Source organism: Colossoma macropomum, unplaced genomic scaffold, assembly GCF_904425465.1.
Source record: "Colossoma macropomum unplaced genomic scaffold, Colossoma_macropomum, whole genome shotgun sequence".
Taxonomy (NCBI): domain Eukaryota; kingdom Metazoa; phylum Chordata; class Actinopteri; order Characiformes; family Serrasalmidae; genus Colossoma; species Colossoma macropomum.
Window position 1 is genome coordinate 40,217,073 of NW_023494787.1, and position 23,185 is coordinate 40,240,257.

Here is a 23,185-nt window from a genome sequence, read left to right on the forward strand (position 1 = left end):
AGATTCTCAATGACTTAAAGCCTAACACACAGACTACAGCCATTCAATCACTCAGAAAGGTTAATTGTCAAATAAAGGCAACATATCTAATCAGCGTGCTAGTTCCTTCACTGGTAAATAGACAGGGTTTGCTTGTTCCTAGAGTTTAAATTTTCTCTATGAGCCACAGCTTTGCAGGTTAGGACACTCGTCTGGAAGTGAAATAGCACACTTTTACCACTAGATGGAGCCAAATACTCCACCAATATTCAGGTTGAAACAAGAAAACATTTTATGACCTAATACATATTTAATTGGACTTGAATGACTAAAATTATGTTAATCACTGCTTAATTACACACACATATACACACACAGACATACACATACTCTCACAAACGCACACACACACACAATGGGGGTCAGAAGTCTGAGACCACTGGTAAAATGCTTATATTTCTGTCTAAATTTATGCAAATTTTCCATTACAAATGATATTATCAAGATAACAATTAGAGTGAAAAGTTTCTTTTGAGTGTTTACATGAATTTTCAGTATTTCTTAACATTTGGTATCTCCCTCTTTTGCTTTAGTGACAGTGTACACTCAAGCTAGCATGGGTAAATTTGTGCGAAAGCCTCTAATAAGTAGACCAAATCCACCTGATAGTCATTAGAACATGCTTCAAAAGCAAGAACTGATCAGTGTGTGTGTGTGTGTGTGTGTGTGTGTGCGTGTATACATATAGTTTGTAATACAACACATTTCATTTTTCATCACATTTTATTTGCAAAAGTGCACAGTTACATGGAAAGATATAGTTATTTACAAAAGTTTGAACACCCCCGGTTAAATTACATTTTGTTGATTTTCTTAAAGAATGAATTAACACACACTCTTACAGGGAACATATTTAAATATGTCATTTTTCTGGAAATGTTACTGTACAATGTCTAATATTTTGGAAAAAAAATACATAAAATATAAAACGTGCCACAACTTTAACACATGCCACATTTTATGCTTCCTCCCACCCCCCTTTTTTGGACATCTCTTGTAAAAACATGTAATTTGACCAAGAGTGCCTAAAGTGTTGTACATGACATGACACATTGAAAATACAAATGCAATTAGAAAAAGGAGACGAAAAAACCAATATGCTAGCTTGAATAAGTGTGTTTTTAATCTGAATTACCTGCCTTACTTGCTTTCCCCTATTCTCAGTACTCTCTGGCACATTAATACAATGTTAGTGCCGTATTATTGTGTAATACTACCCTATCTCATATGTTTAGCCAAAAAAAAAAAAAACTATTTAAAGACATAAATGATGCTGGAACTTTGGGGTAACTATATTCATGACAGATAGATATCAGTGAGTGTGTGTGTGAGAGAGAGAGAGAAAGAGAGAGAGAGAGAAAGAAAGAAAAGGCATTTTAAAGTATGGGCCTCATTCAAAGAAAGTATGTGCTTCAGCATTTTACATTGACCGTTCCATCGCTGCAATCCTTTGAATAAGCACAGCTATGGAGCACGACACACTTTAACAAACAAAAGATGAACCTGCAGTGCCGTATTCACCCACCACCACACACTGAAACAGTAGAGACCCCAGGGCCCCTACGCTAGTCCGTTCAAGTGCATTTGTTTGGAGGGCAGGGATAGCGTTTAAAAGATTTTGCCTCCATCAACAGAAACGCGAAACAGAGGGTAACTTTTTTGGAACTGTGCCGAGGGAGTCTCTCTGACCATTTCTCTTCTGCCTCTGAACACCTCTCTCTCTCTCACTCTCTCACTCCCTCTTTCCTCCTAAAGCATAAATAAAGAGGGATTTACTTCAGAGAAGACACGGTAAGAAATAAAATATTAGAAGATAGTACGTTTCTGATTTTTGGAGTGTGATGTGGATGCGTATTTTCAGCTGACTGGTTGAAGTAAACACATAATTAATGTTATATTTGTTGTTTCACTTGGCAAAAAGCAAGAGTCGTTTGCTCAATGCCATAAAAAAACCCTTTTAATTCCTGAAAGAACCTTTCAGTGGATGGTTCTTGAGAGAATGTTTTTGTAAATGAGATCTGTGAGTATGAAAAAAAGTTTAAAAGTTGAAAGAAGTTCATAATGTAAAGATCCAAAGAAGAACTTAGTAAAGAATCTTTATATTACATGATGGTTATTTAAACTTTTAAAACTCACAGATCTTTTAGAATAAGTAGTTTTACTATGGCATTTTTGGTAACACTTTATTTTGAGTGGTCCTTTTTAGGTAATTAATAGACTTTTACCAGATTATCAGTAACACATTAACAATAAATCAGTGAAGTAGCAGTAATGAAGCATCTGAATACATTGAAGTAAATATCTTTAGTGGATATATTGTTGATCTATTACTTACATTAAGTAGATGTACTGGTAATATGTTACTTCCATTACGCAAAAACCTAACCTTGCCCAACCTTACCCAAAACCTAATACTAACCCTGTCTCTAATCCTAATCCTAACCTTACCCTCAACCTACAACCTAAACCCTAACCCTCATATGTTTTTTAAAATGTTACTGAGAGTCCGTTGAGTGTTTGTTTCATCTAAAAAGGACCACTCAAATTAGTGTCACCGCATTTTTTAGTGTCTAATCTCATAACATTTAATGTAAACCTACGTGTCAAACACTGAAAAAAATGTGCTTTGAATTTACATGGACCAAACGTGTGGTCAGTTACACATGAATGAAATATATCACATGCATCAACACAGTTGCTGCCAAAGGAAGGATTTGCATTTATGTAACAGATTTTTTATTTATTTATGATACATCACGTAAGTTCAAAGCATACTTACAAACTGAAAATGTCATAATGACATCAAAATTGCATTAAATAAATTTATTGCGTTGTCTTTAAGTAGCTTTTTTATGTAAAATGGACAAAAATTAGTGAAAGTACATTACAATAAATGACATCTCTTTATGCTGAGAATTCCATTTCAATAAAACCCAAATTAATTGCACTGAAATGTTTCAGTTTTCTTCCATCAACAACTGAATTTTATGTTGAGGTAATAACGTCTGTGTATATTCACACTACTCTATTTGATTGAATGGAAATGTGTGGCATAAGTGAATTAACTTAATACAACAAGTACTTTTTTTGAGTGCACCATTTTTCAGAGTGCCATAAGTGCTTATCTCACTGTAGTGCATATGTCATTTCATAATGACCTCATGTGTGTGCAGCTGCTCTAACTACACAGCCTGAATTAGCTGCAATATTACCAATAACTGCAAAACAAGGCATGTGTGACAGTATGTGTTTAAAGCTTTAAACTATAAACTGTTATATTATTCAGTTAAGAACTGTAAGACTTATTGTCCAGTAACTACTATGACATATTTGGTAACTACTATGAGACATATAAAGTCCATAGAGAAACGTTTAACCTTTATTAGCTTCAGATTTTACCAACAACAGCAAAAGCAAGGTTTCATTTGATGTTAATTAATTCTTACTCATAGGACAATGTAACACATGGCACAACTCTGTTGAAAGCGTGAATTGTAAACTTTCAATCAATGGCACATTTGTGTTTGTAATTAGAAGAGGAGGATTTTTCATAATTTGAATTTGATGAAAGGTTATTGCTTGGCATTTAGGCTTGTTTTGTGGAAACTGTATGCTTATCATTCGTTGAATATGAAGTGTAGTCTTAAACCTGTCTATACAGAACGCAAATCTAATGTAATTCAAAGTAATTAATGTAATTAGTTACTATGTCTTTGATCATATAATTGTGCAAGTAACTATATCATGTAATTGGAAATGGGATAGCAAGGGAATAACTCTAGACTTCTAAGAGTGAAGGCCTTATCAAGGGCTCATCTTTTCCAGGTTGCTAACAAATTTTTCATTCATTCAGTGTGTATCCCTCTCTGCCTGCTAGTCGCAGTTTCTGTCAGGATGTACAGCTTTATGGGTGGCGGTCTGTTCTGTGCCTTTGTGGCCAACGTCCTGCTGGTGGTGTCCACGGCGACGGACTACTGGATGCAGTATCGGCTGTCGGGCAGTTACGCGCATCAAGGCCTCTGGCGATACTGCATGGCCAACAAATGCTACATGCAGACTGCAAGCATTGGTGAGAGGCTTGAAACAACTTAATTGTTCCTTGCTCTATTTTCTTCTTTAAAAAAGGAAGCTGTTTCTGGCAACAGCACTGACTCAGTTTTGCCTCCAGATGGAGGTAGAATGTTTTCTTTTGTGAAGTGTCTTTCAATACTTATGCTTTAGGATTGCACACATACAAATGTTCCATGTTTATTTGGTAAAGGTGATCTTTAACGTCTCAAACTCTTGGCTTTATATACTGTGGTATGCAAACGTTTGGGTACCCCTGATTAAATGTCACATTTTGTTGATTTTCTAAGTGAAAATAAGTTAACATGTCCTCTATAGAGATCACACTTCTGCACATTTTAATACACAATTATTGTTTATTTGCTGAATTTAATGTATTGGAAAAACTAAAACATAAAACGTGGACTGTTCAAAAGTTTTGGCATATTTTATATTTTGTTTTTTTTCTTTTCAAGATGTTAAACTCAGCAAGCAAAAGTAACCTATCCACTACAATTAGAAGAAAATGTTAATGGTAAATGTTTAATGAGGAAAAAAATTCTTTAATTCATTGTAAGTTAAGGTCACAAGATTTAATTCTAAGCATTTTTGACACAATTTTAGTGATCCCTTCGACATGATATTTTTATACATTGTAAAGGGCAGCTGGCATTATCAGACAGCAACAATATATTTTACAAGAGAATAGTGCGGACATGCTGATGAGAGGTTCTTCGAGGGATTTAAATAGATTTATTGTTTTTCACTATGTTCATCTACATGGTGTGACACTGCTGTACAATCAACAATCTAATCTAGAGAACTATTTTAACTGAAGTCCTGAATAATCATGATGAGTGTTTTGTTACTGTGTGTCCAGCATACTGGAATGCCACACGGGCATTCATGATCCTGTCAGGCATGGCATGCTTCGGAGGTATCATGGCAGGCATCCTGTCCTTTGCACAGTTCTCTGCCTTTGAGAGGTTCAATCGCTCCTTTGCTGCAGGCATCATGTTCTTCATCTCTAGTAAGTGGCACATGCCCAATTATTTAAATAAAATATAAAACACTGATATATAAATACATAAATACTGACTGATCTGCCCCTGAATGACACTCAATGTTGAAATGTGAATACACAAAGGTCTCCTAACAACTAAACTGTTATCTCATTACTCATCCTGTACTCATATAGGGCAAACATTTAAACAATGAAATGAGCAGTAAACGTATTTGTTTAAACACATCATGTGTCTTCCAAAAACAACAAAAGCTATTGTAATGGTGCTGTTGGTTTTCCTACAAAGCCAGAACATATTTGTCCTGAAAATGTACAAAAAACAACCACATATAAACACACACACACAAGCTGCAACATTTCAAATGTGTATCTTCACCGGAAAAGAAAACAACTGCGATAGAGCAATGACCTTGTGCATAAGCACACAGGCATGCATATGCTACTCAAAAATAGAAACGGGTCCTTGAACTCTGTGTTTCATTACATACACAAATAGATTTTCTGCAAGAAATCTGAAAATGAACTCTCTGGCTGACAGAAACCAGCATATCTCAATGATTATCCAAACCTATCTTCTGTGTTCTATCAGTGTGCACTTTTTATTGACTTCTCAAATTCCTGTTCTGTTTTTTGTCTGGTTTCGTTGTCTTGCATGCACCCAGCTTTCTTTGTGCTAGTAGCCATGGCCATCTACACTGGAGTGACCCTGAGCTTCTTGGGCAAGCGCTTCGGTGACTGGCGCTTCTCCTGGTCCTACATACTGGGCTGGGTGGCCATGCTAATGACCTTCTTTGCAGGTAATTAAAGAAATATCCCAATCCCTTCATACCACAGGTAAATAGAACAATCAGACCTAAAATAGTACATTTGCATTTCCTCATGTTACAGAAGTAAGCAAAAGTAGCATTAAGAGGAATGTTCAGGGACTCTTATTGGTATAATATGGTGTACTTGCCCAGGTGGGCAGCAGTGTTACCCACTACACCACATTCTACTGCTGCTGTATACATACAAGTGACGTCACATTATTGGTGGTCACTAGCTTTTAAGCACTGAACCAGAGTTTGAAGGGTTTTGCATTGAATGTCTGTTACATACTCTCTAAAGATGGTGTTGCAACGCAGGGATTTGGAAAGACTGTTGTATGATGTAAGCTTGAAGAAGCTTGAGGAATTTCTCTGGAAATAAGGGAGCTGTTTGTGTGTATCTTTAGCATTCGCTAGAAAGATGAGCAAGAAAATGCTTTTAAAACTAAAACAACATAGGTCATATTTCATATTAGGTCTGATTTCACTGATTCTCCTAACAGAAGATAACAAGAAGGTCCATGTACACTGAAAAAAATTGTGGCTTGAATTTACTTCATTCAAATGTGTGCCTCATTTACATATAAATGAAATATGTTACATGAACACAGTTTTGTATTACAATATTCTTACTTTGGCAATAACTGCATACAACCATGTTTCCAAAAAAGTTTGGGATGCTGGGCAAAATGTAAATAAAAGCAGAATGCAATGATGTACAAATCATTTAAACCCTATATTTAATTGAAAATAGTACAAAGACTACATATCAAATCTTGAAACTGACAAATTTTATTGTTTTTTGAAAAATATGTGTCCATTTTGAAATTGATGTCAGGCACATGATTCAAAGAAATTGGGGCAACAAAAGACTGATGAAGAGCTGTAATGCTAGGTGGAACATCTCACAGCTAAATTGAACTCATTTAAGATGGACTGTGGAAGTGGAAAATTGTCCTGTGGTCCAACGAATCAAAATTTGAAATTATTTTTGGAAATCATAGAGGCTGCATCCTCTGGGCTAAAGAGGAGAGGGACCATCCGGCTTGTTGTCAGTGCACAGTTTAAAAGCCCACATCTGTGATGGTATAGGGGTACATTAGTGCACATGACATGGGTGACTTGCACATCTGTGAAGGCACCATTAATGCTGAACAATATATACATGTTTTGGAGCAACATATGCTGCCATCCAGATGACGTCTTTGTCAGGGAAGATCTTGCTTATTTCAGCAAGACAACATTCTGCATGTATTACAACAGCATTGCTCCATAGCTCTCTGGGAGCTAAACTGGCCTGCCTGCAGTCCAGACCTGTCACCCACTGAAAACATTTGATGATGTACACATTTGAATCAAATAAATTCAACACTTTTCAATTACTTTTTTCACTATAATGCTTATGTACTTTCCTTTTCACTAATGGCCACAGACAGTAAAAAAGGAGCTACTGTCTCTTGCAGTGATAAGTAAATGAAAGTTTAATTTTGGATACTCTAGTTGTTTTAAAAACTCCTTACATCTATGCATTTGGGCAAGATAGGCCCACAGTATGGCTGGGCCCCTGAAAAAAATTTATTGAAACGGCCCCAATCCTCTACTTTAACCAGAAAGCGAATATACAGATTGAGATTTTGTATCCAACAAACCCTTCTTATACCAAATACATCATCGAATCTGATATTTGTATTTTTGTACATATGCAGCCATACAGCCTAACAGTGCTCTTCAAGTGAAATATAATAATAAAATTTAATATTATGACCATTGCATAGTGTTGTAAATACACTTAGAAAATATATGATTTTGTGTTGCTCGAACACATGCGAAGTAGCCTGCCGCTTTCTGTTGGCTTTACATGCATTGTTACTGGTAACACCTGCTTTAAATGTTTGCTTTATACACCAGTAGTATGTGGAAAACACCACAAGAGTGTATTTTGTGTACTAGTCTAGTGGCACACTGCTTGTGGCAAAAAACAGACTCCTTATTGCTGCATGTTCATGTATGCTCATGTGCAGCTAGTTTAACACGTTTCTGTGGACACTGTCACCAGTTCACGTCTGAAAACACACCTCACTGCCCCAAGTTGTCGATAATGTCCATTCAGAGTGCAGAAATATGTAGTCATATATATAGATCATTCTACAAAATTGGATAAAAGTCACAGTTGAAAATGCATTTTGGATTTTTAAATGACTTGGATTTAGAGTAAAATTCTTTTACTTTGAGTGAGCCTTTTCCTTTTTCATGTATATTTCATTAAGATAAAAAATTTAACATTCCACAAAAGTTGGGACAGTTTGTGAATTAATAAAAACAGAAAGCAACAATTAGTAAATTCTCTTTAACCTGTATTATATTTAATATGGCACAAAAACACAATTTATTTTTTACCTTTCAAACTTAATTGTTTTGTATGGTATACATACATATTCATTCCAGATTTAATGATGTTCGAAAACAGTCAGGACAGGAACATGTTTACCTCTATGTTACATCACCTGTGGAAAGTGGAAAAATTAAAACATTAAATATCTTCTCTTTGTACTCTTTTCGTTTAAATACAGGTCAAAGTAGATTTATGACTCACTGCTTTCTATTTGTATTTACATTTTATGTACTGTCCCAGCTTTTGTGGAATTAGGTTCATAGTTTCTCACTATCAGTACAATAGTAGTGCTTCAAAAACTTTACCAATTGTTTTGGTAGTGACTGTTTCAGTGGTAATAATTTTAGCTAATTTTGAGCATAATTCATAAGCGCAAATCAGTACATGACTATCAAATACAGCTTAACACACATACATTTACAGTTAAAACACATACATAAAATCATAATATTTTTCATTAAAGCCAAATTCCATTATTGCAGAAAATATGTGTTTCAGTAGTGACAGTTCTTAATGTTACACCCTGACTTTGGGATGAATTTACTTCAAAACAGTGGGTTCTAGTTGCTCACCATGTGGTCACGTCATGAGGGACAGGGATGCATTCTCACTTTCTGTTCAGAAATGCAGGCATGTGGCTAAAATAAGGCTCCCTCTATGCGCTAAGACTCTTTTTTTTTGCTACTTAAATGAAAACATGGGTTTTTTAATTTAAAAATGAAACTCATGATAAATGTAAGTCTTTCAACTTCACTTTAAAAGGAATCTAAAGGATGTAAAACAAGAAAATACATGAATAGGAACATAAGTCACACATCATTTTGTCATTATTCTGATTGTATTTGTACTCTGAACAAACACATACCTATTTCAATTGCACTTGAATGAGCTTGTGCACTGGCTCAGAGAAAACCACAGTGCATCTAACAGTAAAGGAAGGCTTGTGCATCATTTATAGATTTCACAATATGATAAAAAGCACAGTAGCACACGTGAAAGTGCCACTCTGACCAACATGGACATGCACATGCTGTTACTTTTCTGGTGACAGATCTAAATGAGTTAAAGGGACCATTGCCAAATTAACAGTATGGATCGCTGATGAGATGCTCGATACAACAGAGTTAAAATATGCCTTGATCAACATTAATAATGTTTTCTTTTTCAGCAGTAGTTTCCACAGTCAAGCTTTCTGAGCACAACAAGGTCTCCTGGCTCTCCTTAGTGTCTGGGCCCCCAGAAGCTTCTCTCTTTTCCCCACCTATTTTTTATGAATAATTGATATTTTCTCATTTATAGAACTCCCTACATTCCTGTTATTCAAGAAATCAAAATGTACTGTGTGTTTTGTCTTTTCTAGGGATATTCTATATGTGTGCCCACCGAATGTATGAGTCAAGGAGAGTGGTTGGACCTCGCTGAGCAGAAGCAAATCTTCTTCTTTGCAAACAGAGGACATTTTGCACCCAGAAACTCAGAATCAAAACAGAACAGCTTTGCTTCTCCTGACTTAATGGTTTGAAACACTGCAGTTCATGGACACAAAGAGATTTCAATAGCTGCATATTCATACTGACAAAACACATTTTGTATTTTACAGATGCCAACATTATTGCATGCTTTTGCGCAGATTGATACAGTTTCCTTCTGGTTCCTTTTGTTTACATTGCTTACTATTAAACCTGCTTCTCAGCAACTGAGTGTACTGATACCACTGGAATGTAGATTTTTTTTTAAATAAAGAACTCAGAGACTGCTCATGCTAGTGTTGTGTGGCTGCCAAACAGGTCAGCTTTATCTGTGGCCGGGTTTGCAGGGGCTAGATGTTAGTTTTTAACCTGCGGTTTAAACCTGGTTTCTCTTTTTATCAGATGTGGTGTTGTGCAAGTTCAAGTTCTTCATTCTATTCCTGTGAGACTTTTATTGATTCCAGTTTCTCTGAAATCTCTGACTTCTGCTTTAGTGGATATCCATCGGCTACATTCACCGTGCAGCTAAATATGCTAAAGTTCACAAAGAATATGCATAAAAACAAGATCCACAGCTTTATTAAGTATTTCTGTTAATGATAGCCAAAGGCCCTACTACAGTCAGAAAAAGCACAGGAAGTAGTAAGTAGGTTTGTCCACTAGCCTAAATATATTACTGACCCACTGGGGTGGTTTTCTGTCTACTTCCTATTCTTAATCAAGTGTGAGCGAAGTAGATTCACATGCAAACCTACACATAGAGATTCTAAAAGTGTTCTTGTGGAAACTTCAGACGGCCATTTCAGATAATTCTATGTAGTAGAATAGTCCTATATAGTAGTGACCTACCTCATACTGAGTCAAAGCAGCCAGTTGGTCAAATATAGGTAGACAGGCAGTGTAAACTCTTTATTTATACACTGATTTAACCTACTCAAGGTGCAACAGTTTGTACACTGTTTCTGAATTATGCTGTTTCTGAAGCAGCTTGAAAGTGAACCAAGGTGGATTTAAGACGGAGTTACCATTTCAGTCCAAACAGATGACAATACTGAAACCTTACTGCATAGGGACTTAGTGCTCTAAACATGCAAAGGAAACATACTTCCATATATGTTTAAAAAATATCCAATGAGTCAAGGTTGTAATATATTTTGGTAACAAGTTCATAAGGCTACATGACAACTGACATAAAGCTAAATAAACATTTATAAAGGCTGATTCCAATAAGCTGCAATTGTCATAAAGGCTGCTTTTGTCAACTTCAGTGACAAGCTGACATAACACCAATATCAAGAGTCACAGGTTTCTGGTAAAGTTAGGCTGTCATAACACTTTCTGGGGTGAAATAACAGCACGTTATGACAGCTGACCTTGTAGCTCAGTGTACTTTTGATATGTCAAACACAAAATAGTATTAAACAAAGGTGGTTACTTTAATGCTTTGAGCCTTTGTGGTAATACTGAAATGAAATCTACTGTGTTGTAGTTACATTGTGAACACTTTGATATTGATACTCTATTATTTGTTCTCTGGCCCTTAAGGTATCAAATTTGTGCTTATAAGATCTTCATGACGCCCAATGACAAAGCTGTAACACTGTATTGACAGAGTTATGTATATTTTCTCTGACCCATAAGTAAAGAAAGTTTCATTTTGCTGTTCATAAGATGTTATGAATCCTAATGGTAATTTTATTTTATTTGCCTCTTAAGTATGAGCAGTTTGTGCAATCGCTTTTTGCTCTTTTTTTATCATTCTGGCAAAATGCCTGCTACATGGAGCCACATCTTTCCTTTCTGTCTTGGTAGTAGTGCTATAAAATACATTTTTCCCAGACTCAATATTTAATTCTAACTTGGGTTAGAAATTTTTAAAATGTCCAGTATAGTATTTTAAAAATAGCATGTGAAACGTGAACTTTTAGAAACAGGAGACAAGCTGTGAAACAGACACAATGCCACAAAGTCAGTTGTCGTTTCACTCCAAAAAGTGTCGTGTGGCAGAGGTGTTTTGTCAACTTGATGTCTAAGTTAACAGAAAAGCCTTTAACACAATTGACGGCCATTGAAAAAAGTGCTTATAAATGTTCATTGCGTTTTATCTTTGTTATCATGAAATGCCTATATAACTAACATGTAGCCTTATTTAGTTGACTTACAGTAAAGAATTTTTACATATATATTTGACATATATGTAAATATTAAAAACTGACACCATTTTGTATACTTCATCTATATGTGTGCATATATTTCATTATATTGACATATATGTGCATATACTGGCATATACTTAAATATTCAAAAATGGCAACATTAAAAAAATTTAGCATCTATATTTTAAAATATCACATATATTGCATATATTTTTTTAATATGAGGAAATATATGTATATATATATTTTTCTTCCATAGTTGTACCAGCTGAACTCTCAGGAAGTACAGATTGGCTTCACATACTCTTAGCAAAAAAGGTTCCGTACAATAGCAAAAAAGATTATATACATTTACATGCGAAAGTGTGTGCACCCTTGGTCATATGACATGTTTTGTTGATTTTCTAAGTGAGAATAAGTCAAAATATCTTCTACAAAGAACAAACTTGCACATTTTAATGCACAATTACTTATTTTGCTCACTTTACCGTTCTGGGAAAAATACAACATAAAATGCGGCCTGTGCAAAAGTTATGGCACATTGTATGTTTTAAATTTGCAATATATGTATTGCAGCATATTGACTCTCTTGGGACTGGACTCTTGTTTAGGTCCTACCTGACTAATAGCTTGGAAATGTAATTGATTAATTCTCTGAACGTATGGATGTACCTCCTTCCCACATCAGTCTGGATGAAGACAATTACTAATTTCTTTGTGCGTGCCATCTATTGGTGCAGTTAATCCTTGCATGAGCTACTCACAGTGAGTATTGCTTAAAGGAAAACAAGAAGTGAATGTTGAGCAACAGGCCTACAGAAATAAACTGCCCAGGCCGTGTTTCAGTTGTTGTTCAGTATCTTCAAGTATAACCAAGAAAACATTGCAGCATCTTATACCTTACATTGTTTATCTTATACGATGTACATGTGGTGGGGTAGGAGTTATACATTGTTGCTTGACGAACACCCAGTTCAGTGTTCAGCTGTGTTGCTAGTTAGACAGTTTACGTGTTCACAAAGCATCTTCATTTAGGAGTGCTGTTTCTGGGTCAGGTTTGACCACATAGTGTTGGAGGTCTGCAAGAATCGTAGCAACACTGTAAAAAAGTGAAGTCGTTTTAAAGGGGAATTTGACCTATTTTTCAGAAATGCTGCATTAGTCAATCATTGAGAAGTAAACAAGGTCATTCACAGTAGTTTGATGTGAAACAGATAATTGTAGAGAAACTCACTGACTTTCTTTATAGTGCTGGTGATAGGAACCAGAAATTGTGATAAATGTGGAAAATAAAAGTTTCCTTAAGGTTCTATTTTGCCTTGCAACACTTTGCATGTGCCTTTCCGTCATAAATGGGATTAGAAAAAAATATGTTTTAGCCAAAAGTTTATCTTAAAACCATCATAAAACAACGTCTGAGACATCAGGCAATGCATTCATAAGCATTTCATGTAATAACCTTCTGTGAAGAAGTTTTATGATCCATTAAATGCTTTAGGCATCTGATTCCTTTTACCAGCATTGCTGAACAATTCTGACTACTTAAGTTTCTCTAGAATGGTGCATGTCACATCAAAACCACTCTAAATTTGTTAACATCTTAACCATTTATGCAGAAAATTTGAAAAATGGGTGGAATTCCCTTTTAAATTGCAGAACTATGGCACTTACATATTGTATGTGCTCCTATTATTGGGGCAGAAAGTGTTAGATTAACTGAAATTAACATTTGAACACATATTTTTCAAATTCTATGTGGTCTTTAACAATGACAAAAAAGCGATATAGACTAGCATATTTTAAGTTGGATTTTTTAAACACTAAAATATGATCATGAATCTGCTTTTCTGATTTGAGATTGTTTGTGAATATCTGATATGACAGATACTTTCACTTTCCATAAGGGTTTTTGGTATGCATGAGTGACCTACAGAGGCCTGTGAAAACTCCGCCTACATCACTATCCTGGCAACCTATCACCACAAATTCTTCCTTCTGGAAAACACATCTTACCTCTGAATTTAAAGCTAAAGATTTACAGCTTAATTTACAAAAATCCTTTGACTGAAGAATTCATGAGAGTTTATATAAAAGTGATTTGCATAAACCTTACTGACAGAATTCAGCTACTGCCCAGTGGCTTCTATCAGTGTGTTTCAAGTCAGTGCATTTTTTTGCTCTTTTCAAAGCGCAGGAAAACATGTTAAAATGATTACTTGTGATAATCGACCTGCAGATGTGATGGATAGAGATTAGGCTGAAGTATATCTTTACGAATGATAATGTTTCTAGCAGGGTTTCAGTTCTATTTACCTTAAATGAGCACTGGAAGCCATTAATTCCTAGAATAACAACTTCAGTTTCAGGTTCTTTCAGTTTGAAGATCAATATCAAAACCTGAGCTGAAATTCTCTCCGGTCTTTTGAAGGCTGCTTTAATGGAAGCACATGAATAAGCCTGGATAAAAGGCAACCACATGTTTGAACTCTGGCCAGGAAGATCTAAAGGTCATCCTATGAGCCTTGAGATTTTGACCTTAAGCAATGAGATTATTAAAAGATTACATTACGACAGAATAAGAAGGAAGTATCATGCAAAGAGTCTCAAAAGGAAGAAACAAAATAAAAGGAAGTTCTGCTTATTTGTTCCTATCCATTTTGGTGTAGTGTTCTTTGAATGTGTTTGGAGGAGGGGAGTTTAATTATGCTAAAAATGAACAAATGACACAAATGCTTATTTTTGGTTTATTATTTACGCTGCATTAAATGTGGATACAGTAAATGATTGAAGTTAATAATTAAAGCTGTATGGTTATTCAGTCAGAAAGGTTAATCTGTACTAAAAACTAAACAATGCTCCTGTGTAGGCAGACATGTCTCCACTCTTAAAAATAAAGATGCCAGAAAGAGTTATGTGTATGATGCCATAGAAAAATGTTTTTGGTTCCCCAAAGAAACTTTCGATAGAAGGCTCATTAGAGAACTGTTTTTGAAAATGAGACATGGAAGGGACCTTTTCAAGCTATTGAGAACTTCCACATAGTGTAAAGTTTCTAGGAAGACCCTTTACATGATGTGAATGTCCTGAATTGAGGAACAGCCTGATGGTGAAATCTTGAAATCTGAAGGTGTATCTTGGTAATGCTTTCTTTTACACGCCTATAAGTTTTAAGTAATAACCAATCAAATCCAGTAAAAAGTACTAGATCATTATTTGGGGTAAAATTTTGTTAAGTTCCAAAGCAATCAAGCTGAGTAATTACACGGTACAAACCTCAAACCTTGGTCTAAAATAAAATGTTAAAGCTCCTAAGTGAGAGATGTGAGCATCTGTAAAGCACTCCATAAGCTGAGTCAATACAACAGAATGAAATTAAACCCAACCTAACCATTATTCACATAATATCTCATGTGTTTTTAATGTTAATAAGTATATTAGTTAATGTTAGTCAGCATCTAATGTGAAAACTACATTAGCTTATGCAGTTAGCTTACTTAGTTGTTTACTATATTAGCTAACCATTATTAACATTGTACCTCATGTGTTGTTCAGGTTAGCAAATGCACTACTTAATATTGGTTAGTAAACACTTACTATAAAGTGTTACTACTGTCATCTTATAAAGCAGTGCATCTGCCCTGCATATGGTAATGTTTTCATGCTCTGTGTGACCCATGTCAGCTAAGGGAAGCTGAATCAGGTGTGTTAGAGCAGGGAAAACGCCAAAGAATGCCGGGCAGGTGTACTTCACCACCAAAGTGGGGAACAACTACTGTCAGAGAGGGCTGATACATCCAAATTCAGCCATATCATTTTTCAGCTGTAGCCATTCCTGTCACTTTGACTTTTGCAATGGAACTGGAACTCTCATCTACAGAACGCTCCTGAGATTGTGATGACTGCCCATCCCAGTCCTCAGCTAGAGCTCTGCGGTAAACCCCAGACAAGCTTTGGCTAAAGCGTTGCCTGATGTCTAGACCCATACAGAAGTAAAGGAGTGGATTCACACAGCTGTTGAAGTAGGCCACACCCTTTGCTATGGGTAGACCCACTTTTACTACTTGGCTTTTGCTGTTCACCATCTTTGCCAAAAGGAGGCAGTGATAAGGCCCCCAGCACAGGAAGAAGGCGCAGACCAGTGAAACAAGAATTCGAAGGGGTCGTGATTTGCGTGAAATATGCGTTCGCCGTATCCCTAAACCAGCGAGGGCATAGCACGTAAGGATGACCAAGAAGGGCAGCAGAAAGCCGCAGGTGAAGCGAATGCTGTACAAGGCCAGTTTAGCTGTGTTGTCGCCTTCAGTTGACTCCTTGACCTGTGGAATTAAACAAAACGGGTAGGTCAAGGTAGTGAAATTTACACTGAAACAACAAAATGTGCAGTCATTTGGAAATACTTTATCCCTATATTTAACAACTGTACTCAACAAAACAAGAGTAAAGGACTTTATAGGACTACATTTTAAACCTTACCTCCAAGGAGCACTTGCTCAAGTTGTTCTTGCCAAGATAGACTTGCCGGTACACATAATATGGCGCACTGAAGATCACTGCCACAACCCAAACTCCTAAGCTGATAAGTCGAGCTGCAAGTAGAGTCCGCCGCTGCCTAGTGAACACTGGCCGCCACACACAAAGCGCCCGGTCCATGCTGATAACAGCTAGTAGAAAAACACTGCAGAACATGTTTGCATACTTGAAGAACCCATTGAACTTGCAGAGGAAGATTCCAAAAGGCCAGTGATCATAGAAGAGCTTCTTAATCAAAGAGGTGGCACGTGTTAGGCAGAAAATCAGATCAGCCACAGCCAGGTTGACCAGCCACACATTGGTGACATTAGGCTTGAGAGAGAACCCAGCCATCCAGATGACCACAGCGTTCCCAGTGGTGCCCAGTAGGACGGTTATGGTGTAAAGGACAATAGTAACATTGTCCATAATAGCATCAATGTCAATCGTTGTTTTGTCATTTTTGCCAACAATGTTGGCATTGGGGTCAAGCATGACAGTGCCGTTGGAGGTCATTCTGCTCAAAGACATAAAAAAAACCTGTTGAGATGTTATTTATCATTTAAGAGTAGATTACATACTACAATGGCCTCAAAAGTATTTAGACATTTTAACTATTTAACCATTGCTAAACCTCGATAAAATTATTTAGGTTACTTCTTGAAATGTTTAACAAAATGATGCTCATTTAGGAGAAAAACACTTTGGTTTCTCTTTGTATGGAGAAATTCTGAAGAACAATTCTAACCAGATTGCACTAAAGGTTCTGTTAAGCACAGTAGAAATGCCTAAAGTGTGGAGCTGGTTTTCTTAAAGTGGTGAGCTTGTGTTCATTGATAGGATCAAGAACTCAGAAGACAAACAAACCTTGGATACATACTTGTAGAACATACTACTGAAATGATAATGAGCTGAAACTCAGTCAAAAGAAACTTTGCCAAAAAAAGACAGATTTGTGATTTTATTAGGCAAAACCACAATTGTGTGCTCAGTTCCTCAAAAATAGTCCCTGTTGAAGTTCAGTCAGCAGATGTTTTGATAAGGTATGCTTAGTTGCCAGTTTATTGGGTACACCTACCTTGTATCTAAACTCTCTGGCATTGAAAATACTGTACCTGATAAACATGTTTCTCTGACCAGAAACTAAGCACTGGTGAAGGGCTAGAAATTGATGAACACATGGGAAAAGATGAGCTACAGTCTCTAACTATATGCCTACAATTCAGTGGACATTAAGTGTTAAAACCCTAGCCTAAAAAGTGCAGCTGCAGTCATATGCAAAAGTTTGGACACTCCTGGTCACATAAAATTTTGTTGATTTTCTAAGTGACAATAAGTTACATTTTAACACACAATTACTCTTTATTTGCTGAATTTGTGGCCTGTGCAAAGGTTATAGCATATTTTACATTTAATTGTTTTTTTCTAATTTGCTAAACTCACCCAATAACAGAAACTATGCATGAAAATTAACAATTGAAAATGGCATAGTTATGTTTCTACCTAGTAAAGGATGCATTAACTTATTTCCACTTGGAAAATCAACAAAACTGGGGTATTCAAACATTTGCATATGACTGTATATGATAGGTGCACCTGATAAAATCTCTTATAACTGTAGGTGTAACTGTGTAACTGTAGGTATAATTTATAACTATAAGTGTACCTGATAAACTGGTAGCTCTGTGAATGTTTTAAACCAAACATTAAGATATACTGAGGTCGGAACATGAGCCACATCCAGCAAACCATTATTTTTGCCTTGATCAACTTCATGTTTTTCTTTCCTTTCACATGACACAAATGAGCCTACTTCCTCAGAAGCTCCAAGTCTCTTACTCAGAGTCTGTTTCTAAATATGTCTGGAAAAGAAAGAAGGACAAAAAAGTCTCACTCTTTCACCCTACAAAACACAGAAGTGGAACAAAGCTGGCAGGTGCTTTTTTGGCAGCATGGCACATACTGCGCATGTTATTGAATTAACACTAATGGTGTTAGTTTAAGTCAAGCTAGGCATGAAAAACAGTGGAAGGGTCAACACTAGGTTGAAGTGTAAAGATTTATAGCATGACATGTATTGTGGTTTTTTTTTGCATCACGATGAAGCAAATTTTTGACACAGTAAATCAAAAAAAGAAAGAAAGAAAGGTTAAAAAGAAATGCCAGTATTCATTTTGCTTTGATTTTTTGGTCAAAGCCCAGCTGTCTCAACAATACCACAGTGCCTGGTGAAAACATTAACACAAACAATATTTTTTTTCTTCAGACCAAAAAAATTTACGCATAAAGTTTTATGGGGGTTCAGATCCAGTGCAGGGCCAAGGAAGTTTTTATTTTTTTTGTTCCTCACTTTAACGGTTGTCTTTTAGATTGTTAGCAAGAGCTGGGTATAGTGTTTCTCGGGCTCTGGGCAAAAGACAGGAACGGGACCCCTTGGATGTATATTTTTAAATTAGTTGAGGCCCTGGGCTCCTGAGTGGCACAACAATCCACAGTGCAGAAAATGACATCTTCACATCAGAAATCATCTTAAATCTAGTTGATATATCTATTATTTCTCATGTGGAGATTGCATTAAGAATATTATAAGATTATTAAACTTATTTCTAGACCTTTTAACTTTATGTTAGGACATGATGCTTAATACAAGCAAAATTATCTGCCAATATAGTGACATAATTTGGTACAAAGTAACATAGAGGTAAAGTAATGGCAACACTGGAACTATCTATACTAACATTAGGCGGAGGCTGTGCAGCACTCTGTTCTGACTGAAAAAAAAAGTTGTGGAATTAAAGTGTGATTTTCTCTCTCTTTTTGCATTTTCCTGCTGTACTTGTATAACTTTATTATATATAGAGTTTTCCTCTAAACACACACAAAACGAAGGACCTCCTCTCCACGATGTAGAATACTGCTTAATTGCCTTTTTCATACTAGTGTGTCTATATGCAGTAGTGTCATTATGAAACAATATGCAATAGTTAATTGCGACCATGACTGTGAAGTAAGGCGGCATTGAAATTACTGAAAATAATCACTAAAATCACAAATAACAGCTAATTATAAAAGACTATAAAAGATTGTTCCAGCCCTTTTTAAATGTTTTTTGTCAGCAAATCTTAGAAAAATTAAAACTGAAAAATGCTGCTTGCATAAGTATTCAACCCCTTCGGACTAGAGCAATGGTAGAACCACCTTGTGCTGCAATCACAGCTTAAAGTCTGTTGGGATAGGTGTCCGCCAACTTTGCACACTGTTTGGGAGTTCTTCTTCCTGGCTGATTTGCTTCAGGCTGTTCAGGTTGATCAGATAAAGCTTGTGGACTGCAATTTTTTTTTTTCAACCAATTGGATCGAAATCTGGACTTTGCAGTATCTCCCTGTATTTTGCACCATCCATCCATCCTTCAATTTTAACAAGATGTCAGGTCCCTGCTGAGGAAAACCATCCCTACATTATAATACTGCCACCCTCATACTTCACTTTTAGGAGGGTGTTTTTTGAGGATGGGCAGTGTTAGGTTTGAGCTACGTGTAGCATTTCAAATTTTGGCCAAAACCTCAATTTTTGTCTCATGTAACCTACATTTTAGCTGGGTCACTCTGATGCTTTCTGCCAATCTCCAGATGCGCTTTAATGTGGTATTTCTTCAGTATTTTTTTCTTTAAGCCACCCTCCCATATAGGCCAGTAGTATGCAGAGCTCTTGATATTGTTGACTGGTGCACCTTCACTCCAGTCTGAGACACTGAACTTGGTAGCTCCTTAGGAGTGATTGTTGGCCTTTCTGTGGCTTTCCTATCAAGTTTCCATCTTGCTCTGACACTGAGTCTTGAGGATCGGCCTTATATAGACTTTTAAAAGACCGCCCCTGGTTTGTCAAAGAGTGCATTTACATACTTCTGTTACCAGAAGAATGTTACATACTGTATCATCACATGGATTAGAGTTAATGATCTTAATTCATGCATCAGTCCTCATTTAGCAGATAGAACCGTCATAAACTTATCTGTAATAATACAAGCAAAAGAAGCAAAAATGTTCATTCGTTTCCTTTGCCATGTCATTTTTTAGATGGGCTAGTGTCTACACCAGGCATGTCAAACTGGGGACCTTCCAGCCAAAGTGCTGCGGAGATTAGCATTTAACCTCATCTAATGCTCTGAATTCAGTTCATGAAGGCCTTGCTTATTAGATGATGAGCTGAATCAGGTGTGTTTAATGAGGTAGCATACTGACATCTGCAGTGTTGTGGCCTGCCAGGACTGGAGCTTGACACATGTGGTCTACACAAAGTGGTTGCCAAACTAGTCACCTCTACCTACTCCACAAAATAAGATAAACATACTATCTGTTGCCTGGCAACCATCAGCTTTCCTGACTACATAAGTGTTAAAGATTAATAAAGAGAAACAAAAGCAGCAGATTAGGAATGTTTTTGTCCCTTCTGTGTACAGGAAAGTGGGGCATTTTCTTTCCGATTTCTGTTCCTGATTTTACCACTGTTTTGCAGAAGCTCATCTGCTATAAGCCTAACGTGCAGCAGTTTGTGTCATTGATGAAAAGAAGTATATATAATTAATAATACATAAATTATATTAGTCATGGTTCGATTATGTATTTAATACATAATTTAATGATATTCTAGCTTTATTCAAGTATTCATAGTATTTTTTTAACATTGTTTACATTATTAAGAACACACACCCCCCGCCAATCTTAGGCAAGCTGTAACTCTGACTGCACTCTGACAGAGCTCGATTTATCACCTTTACTGCTGCTATGATCCTGCAGGTGAGTAAATACTAAGCATAGCATGAAAAAGATGAAAAGATGGTAAACACTTTAAATGCAGAAAATGCTACAAGGAGAAGATTAGATCTGGGGACTGGATCCATATAAATATCTCTCAAGTTTTTTTCTCATGTGCTCTCAAGTAATAATTATAGGCTTCACACAGTTATTAGCCAGCTTCTCATTCAAGTTTTCTGTTCCACCTAGTGCAGTGGTTAAATGCAAGTGCTAGTTGTATACATCCAGTTTACTTCAATAAATACATCCCTTATCAGGAAATACCTATTTGCTTGGAGAAGTTTAATAAGCAGTTTAGTGAGCGGCACGGCAGAGCTTATCAACTGCCGGAGCTGCTGGAGTGTTGAATGCATCTCACTAGTTGATCTAATGTTGCGTGGATGCAGCAGAAGTAAAGCAGCAGGAAATCTGAGGTGTTTAGATTTCAACTTTCATTTATCACTACGACAACAAATCAAATAAAATTAAAGCAGAAAAAAAACTCAAATAAGTTGGTTAATACATTTTAAATATTAGTTTTAAAATGAGTATTCCCAAAAAAACGTGTTTTGCTGCTGTTGCTGGATGGGTTATGGCTTTATTATCTCATAATAAACTGCCACTGCTGTGCTGAATGAACTTGAAGTTTCCTTCCAAAAATGGAGGCAGAGCATCATCTGAATACTATGCATAGGCTATCCACCTTATTGCTGCGACACATGATGCTTTGAGTGACTTATGGACAGAATGTCTGGCAAAGCGTAAATAGACAATACATTGAATGCTTATAACATCCTAGCATGATAGAAAAGTGGGAATAAATAAAAAATATTAAAAATATTTATTGTTGGGATCAAGGTGTGAGATACAGGAGGTCCTGAGGATTCCAGAACCCCTTAATTAACCTTTTGGACAGCCTGAATGTTACAAAATCTAAATTCTGGAGGGTCCTTGAAAATAAACTTATTATGATGGTACGCTGTCCATTAGTGAAAAATCGATGCTCAAATATTCAGGGAAAGCTCATTGTTTAGCTGCTTCACCTACAGTTGGCAACCTTCTGTCTTTGGGAGCACAGGCCTCAAGGTGGTGCTGTAGCAAACTGGTTCACCCAGTTGGTTCTTCATAGCTTAGCAGCTGCAACTATGCAGTAAGTTAGCAGCCAGGACTTTGCATGTACTTTTTAAGTAATCTTTCATTTAAAAACTTGAACTTAAAGTCTGTCTTTTAGTACTGTAGCATAAGCCTATAAGCCAGCTATAGTTTTCTGCTGCCTGTCCAGCCTATTAGGGCAGAATCAAGTTATAAAGAGAATATAACGTGTAAACCAGCTGAAGTGAGTCTGTTAAAAGCAAACAGTGTTGTTTAACCAGCAGTTCATCATCAAGTGGGATTTCATCGTCACTCTGATATACTGACAGCCACAAACCACACTTTGTCCCAGAAACCCCAGAGACGTTTAAGGAGAGAAAGCAATAGCTTAAAAAAGTGACAAAACAGTGACAATTCAGATTATATCCTTGAGAATACTGACAAAACATGCTTACCTGGACTTAGAGGATGAAGTATCTTTCCACTCAGTCTGTATCTAAGTGAAAACCATCACTGTATACTTGTGTAATTGTATGTTATTGATTGTATTGTATGCCTATCTAACCAGTTCTATCGCTTTAACACTATCACTTTTTTCAGCTTTATCACTTTTTTAGAAGCTGCCCTCTATTTTGACTGTTCCTCTCTCTCTCTCTCTTAATCAGTCTGGTGACTGAAGTGTCTTCAGCCCGAAAAGAGACAGTAAGGGAAGGGGAAGTGACACACACTCACGTGCACACTTACGCTCACACAAAAACACACTTTGGTAAGCTGTGCAGCTCTGTGCTCCTAAAACAGTAGAGTGAAAAAAGGTTTTAGGAAAAAGATTTCTGCTTAATTCCTCCCTTCTAGCTAATA

General features: G+C 36.4%; 2 protein-coding genes across 2 annotated transcripts; one reads left to right on the forward strand and one right to left on the reverse strand.

The window, feature by feature from the left end:
* The first annotated feature begins 1,769 nt into the window (after positions 1-1,769).
* Positions 1,770-9,872, forward strand: lim2.4 (lens intrinsic membrane protein 2.4). The gene is made up of 5 exons (XM_036565727.1): positions 1,770-1,830; positions 3,917-4,108; positions 4,967-5,116; positions 5,773-5,907; positions 9,669-9,872. The coding sequence occupies exons 2-5, from the start codon at positions 3,934-3,936 to the stop codon at positions 9,728-9,730; spliced, it is 522 nt and encodes a 173-aa protein (XP_036421620.1). The 5' UTR covers positions 1,770-1,830; positions 3,917-3,933; the 3' UTR covers positions 9,731-9,872.
* A 4,649-nt stretch (positions 9,873-14,521) lies between these two features.
* Positions 14,522-23,185, reverse strand: LOC118806063 (C3a anaphylatoxin chemotactic receptor-like). The gene is made up of 3 exons (XM_036567360.1): positions 22,783-23,185; positions 16,407-16,959; positions 14,522-16,249 (listed from the first exon to the last, which is right to left on the reverse strand). The coding sequence occupies exons 2-3, from the start codon at positions 16,956-16,958 to the stop codon at positions 15,743-15,745; spliced, it is 1,059 nt and encodes a 352-aa protein (XP_036423253.1). The 5' UTR covers position 16,959; positions 22,783-23,185; the 3' UTR covers positions 14,522-15,742.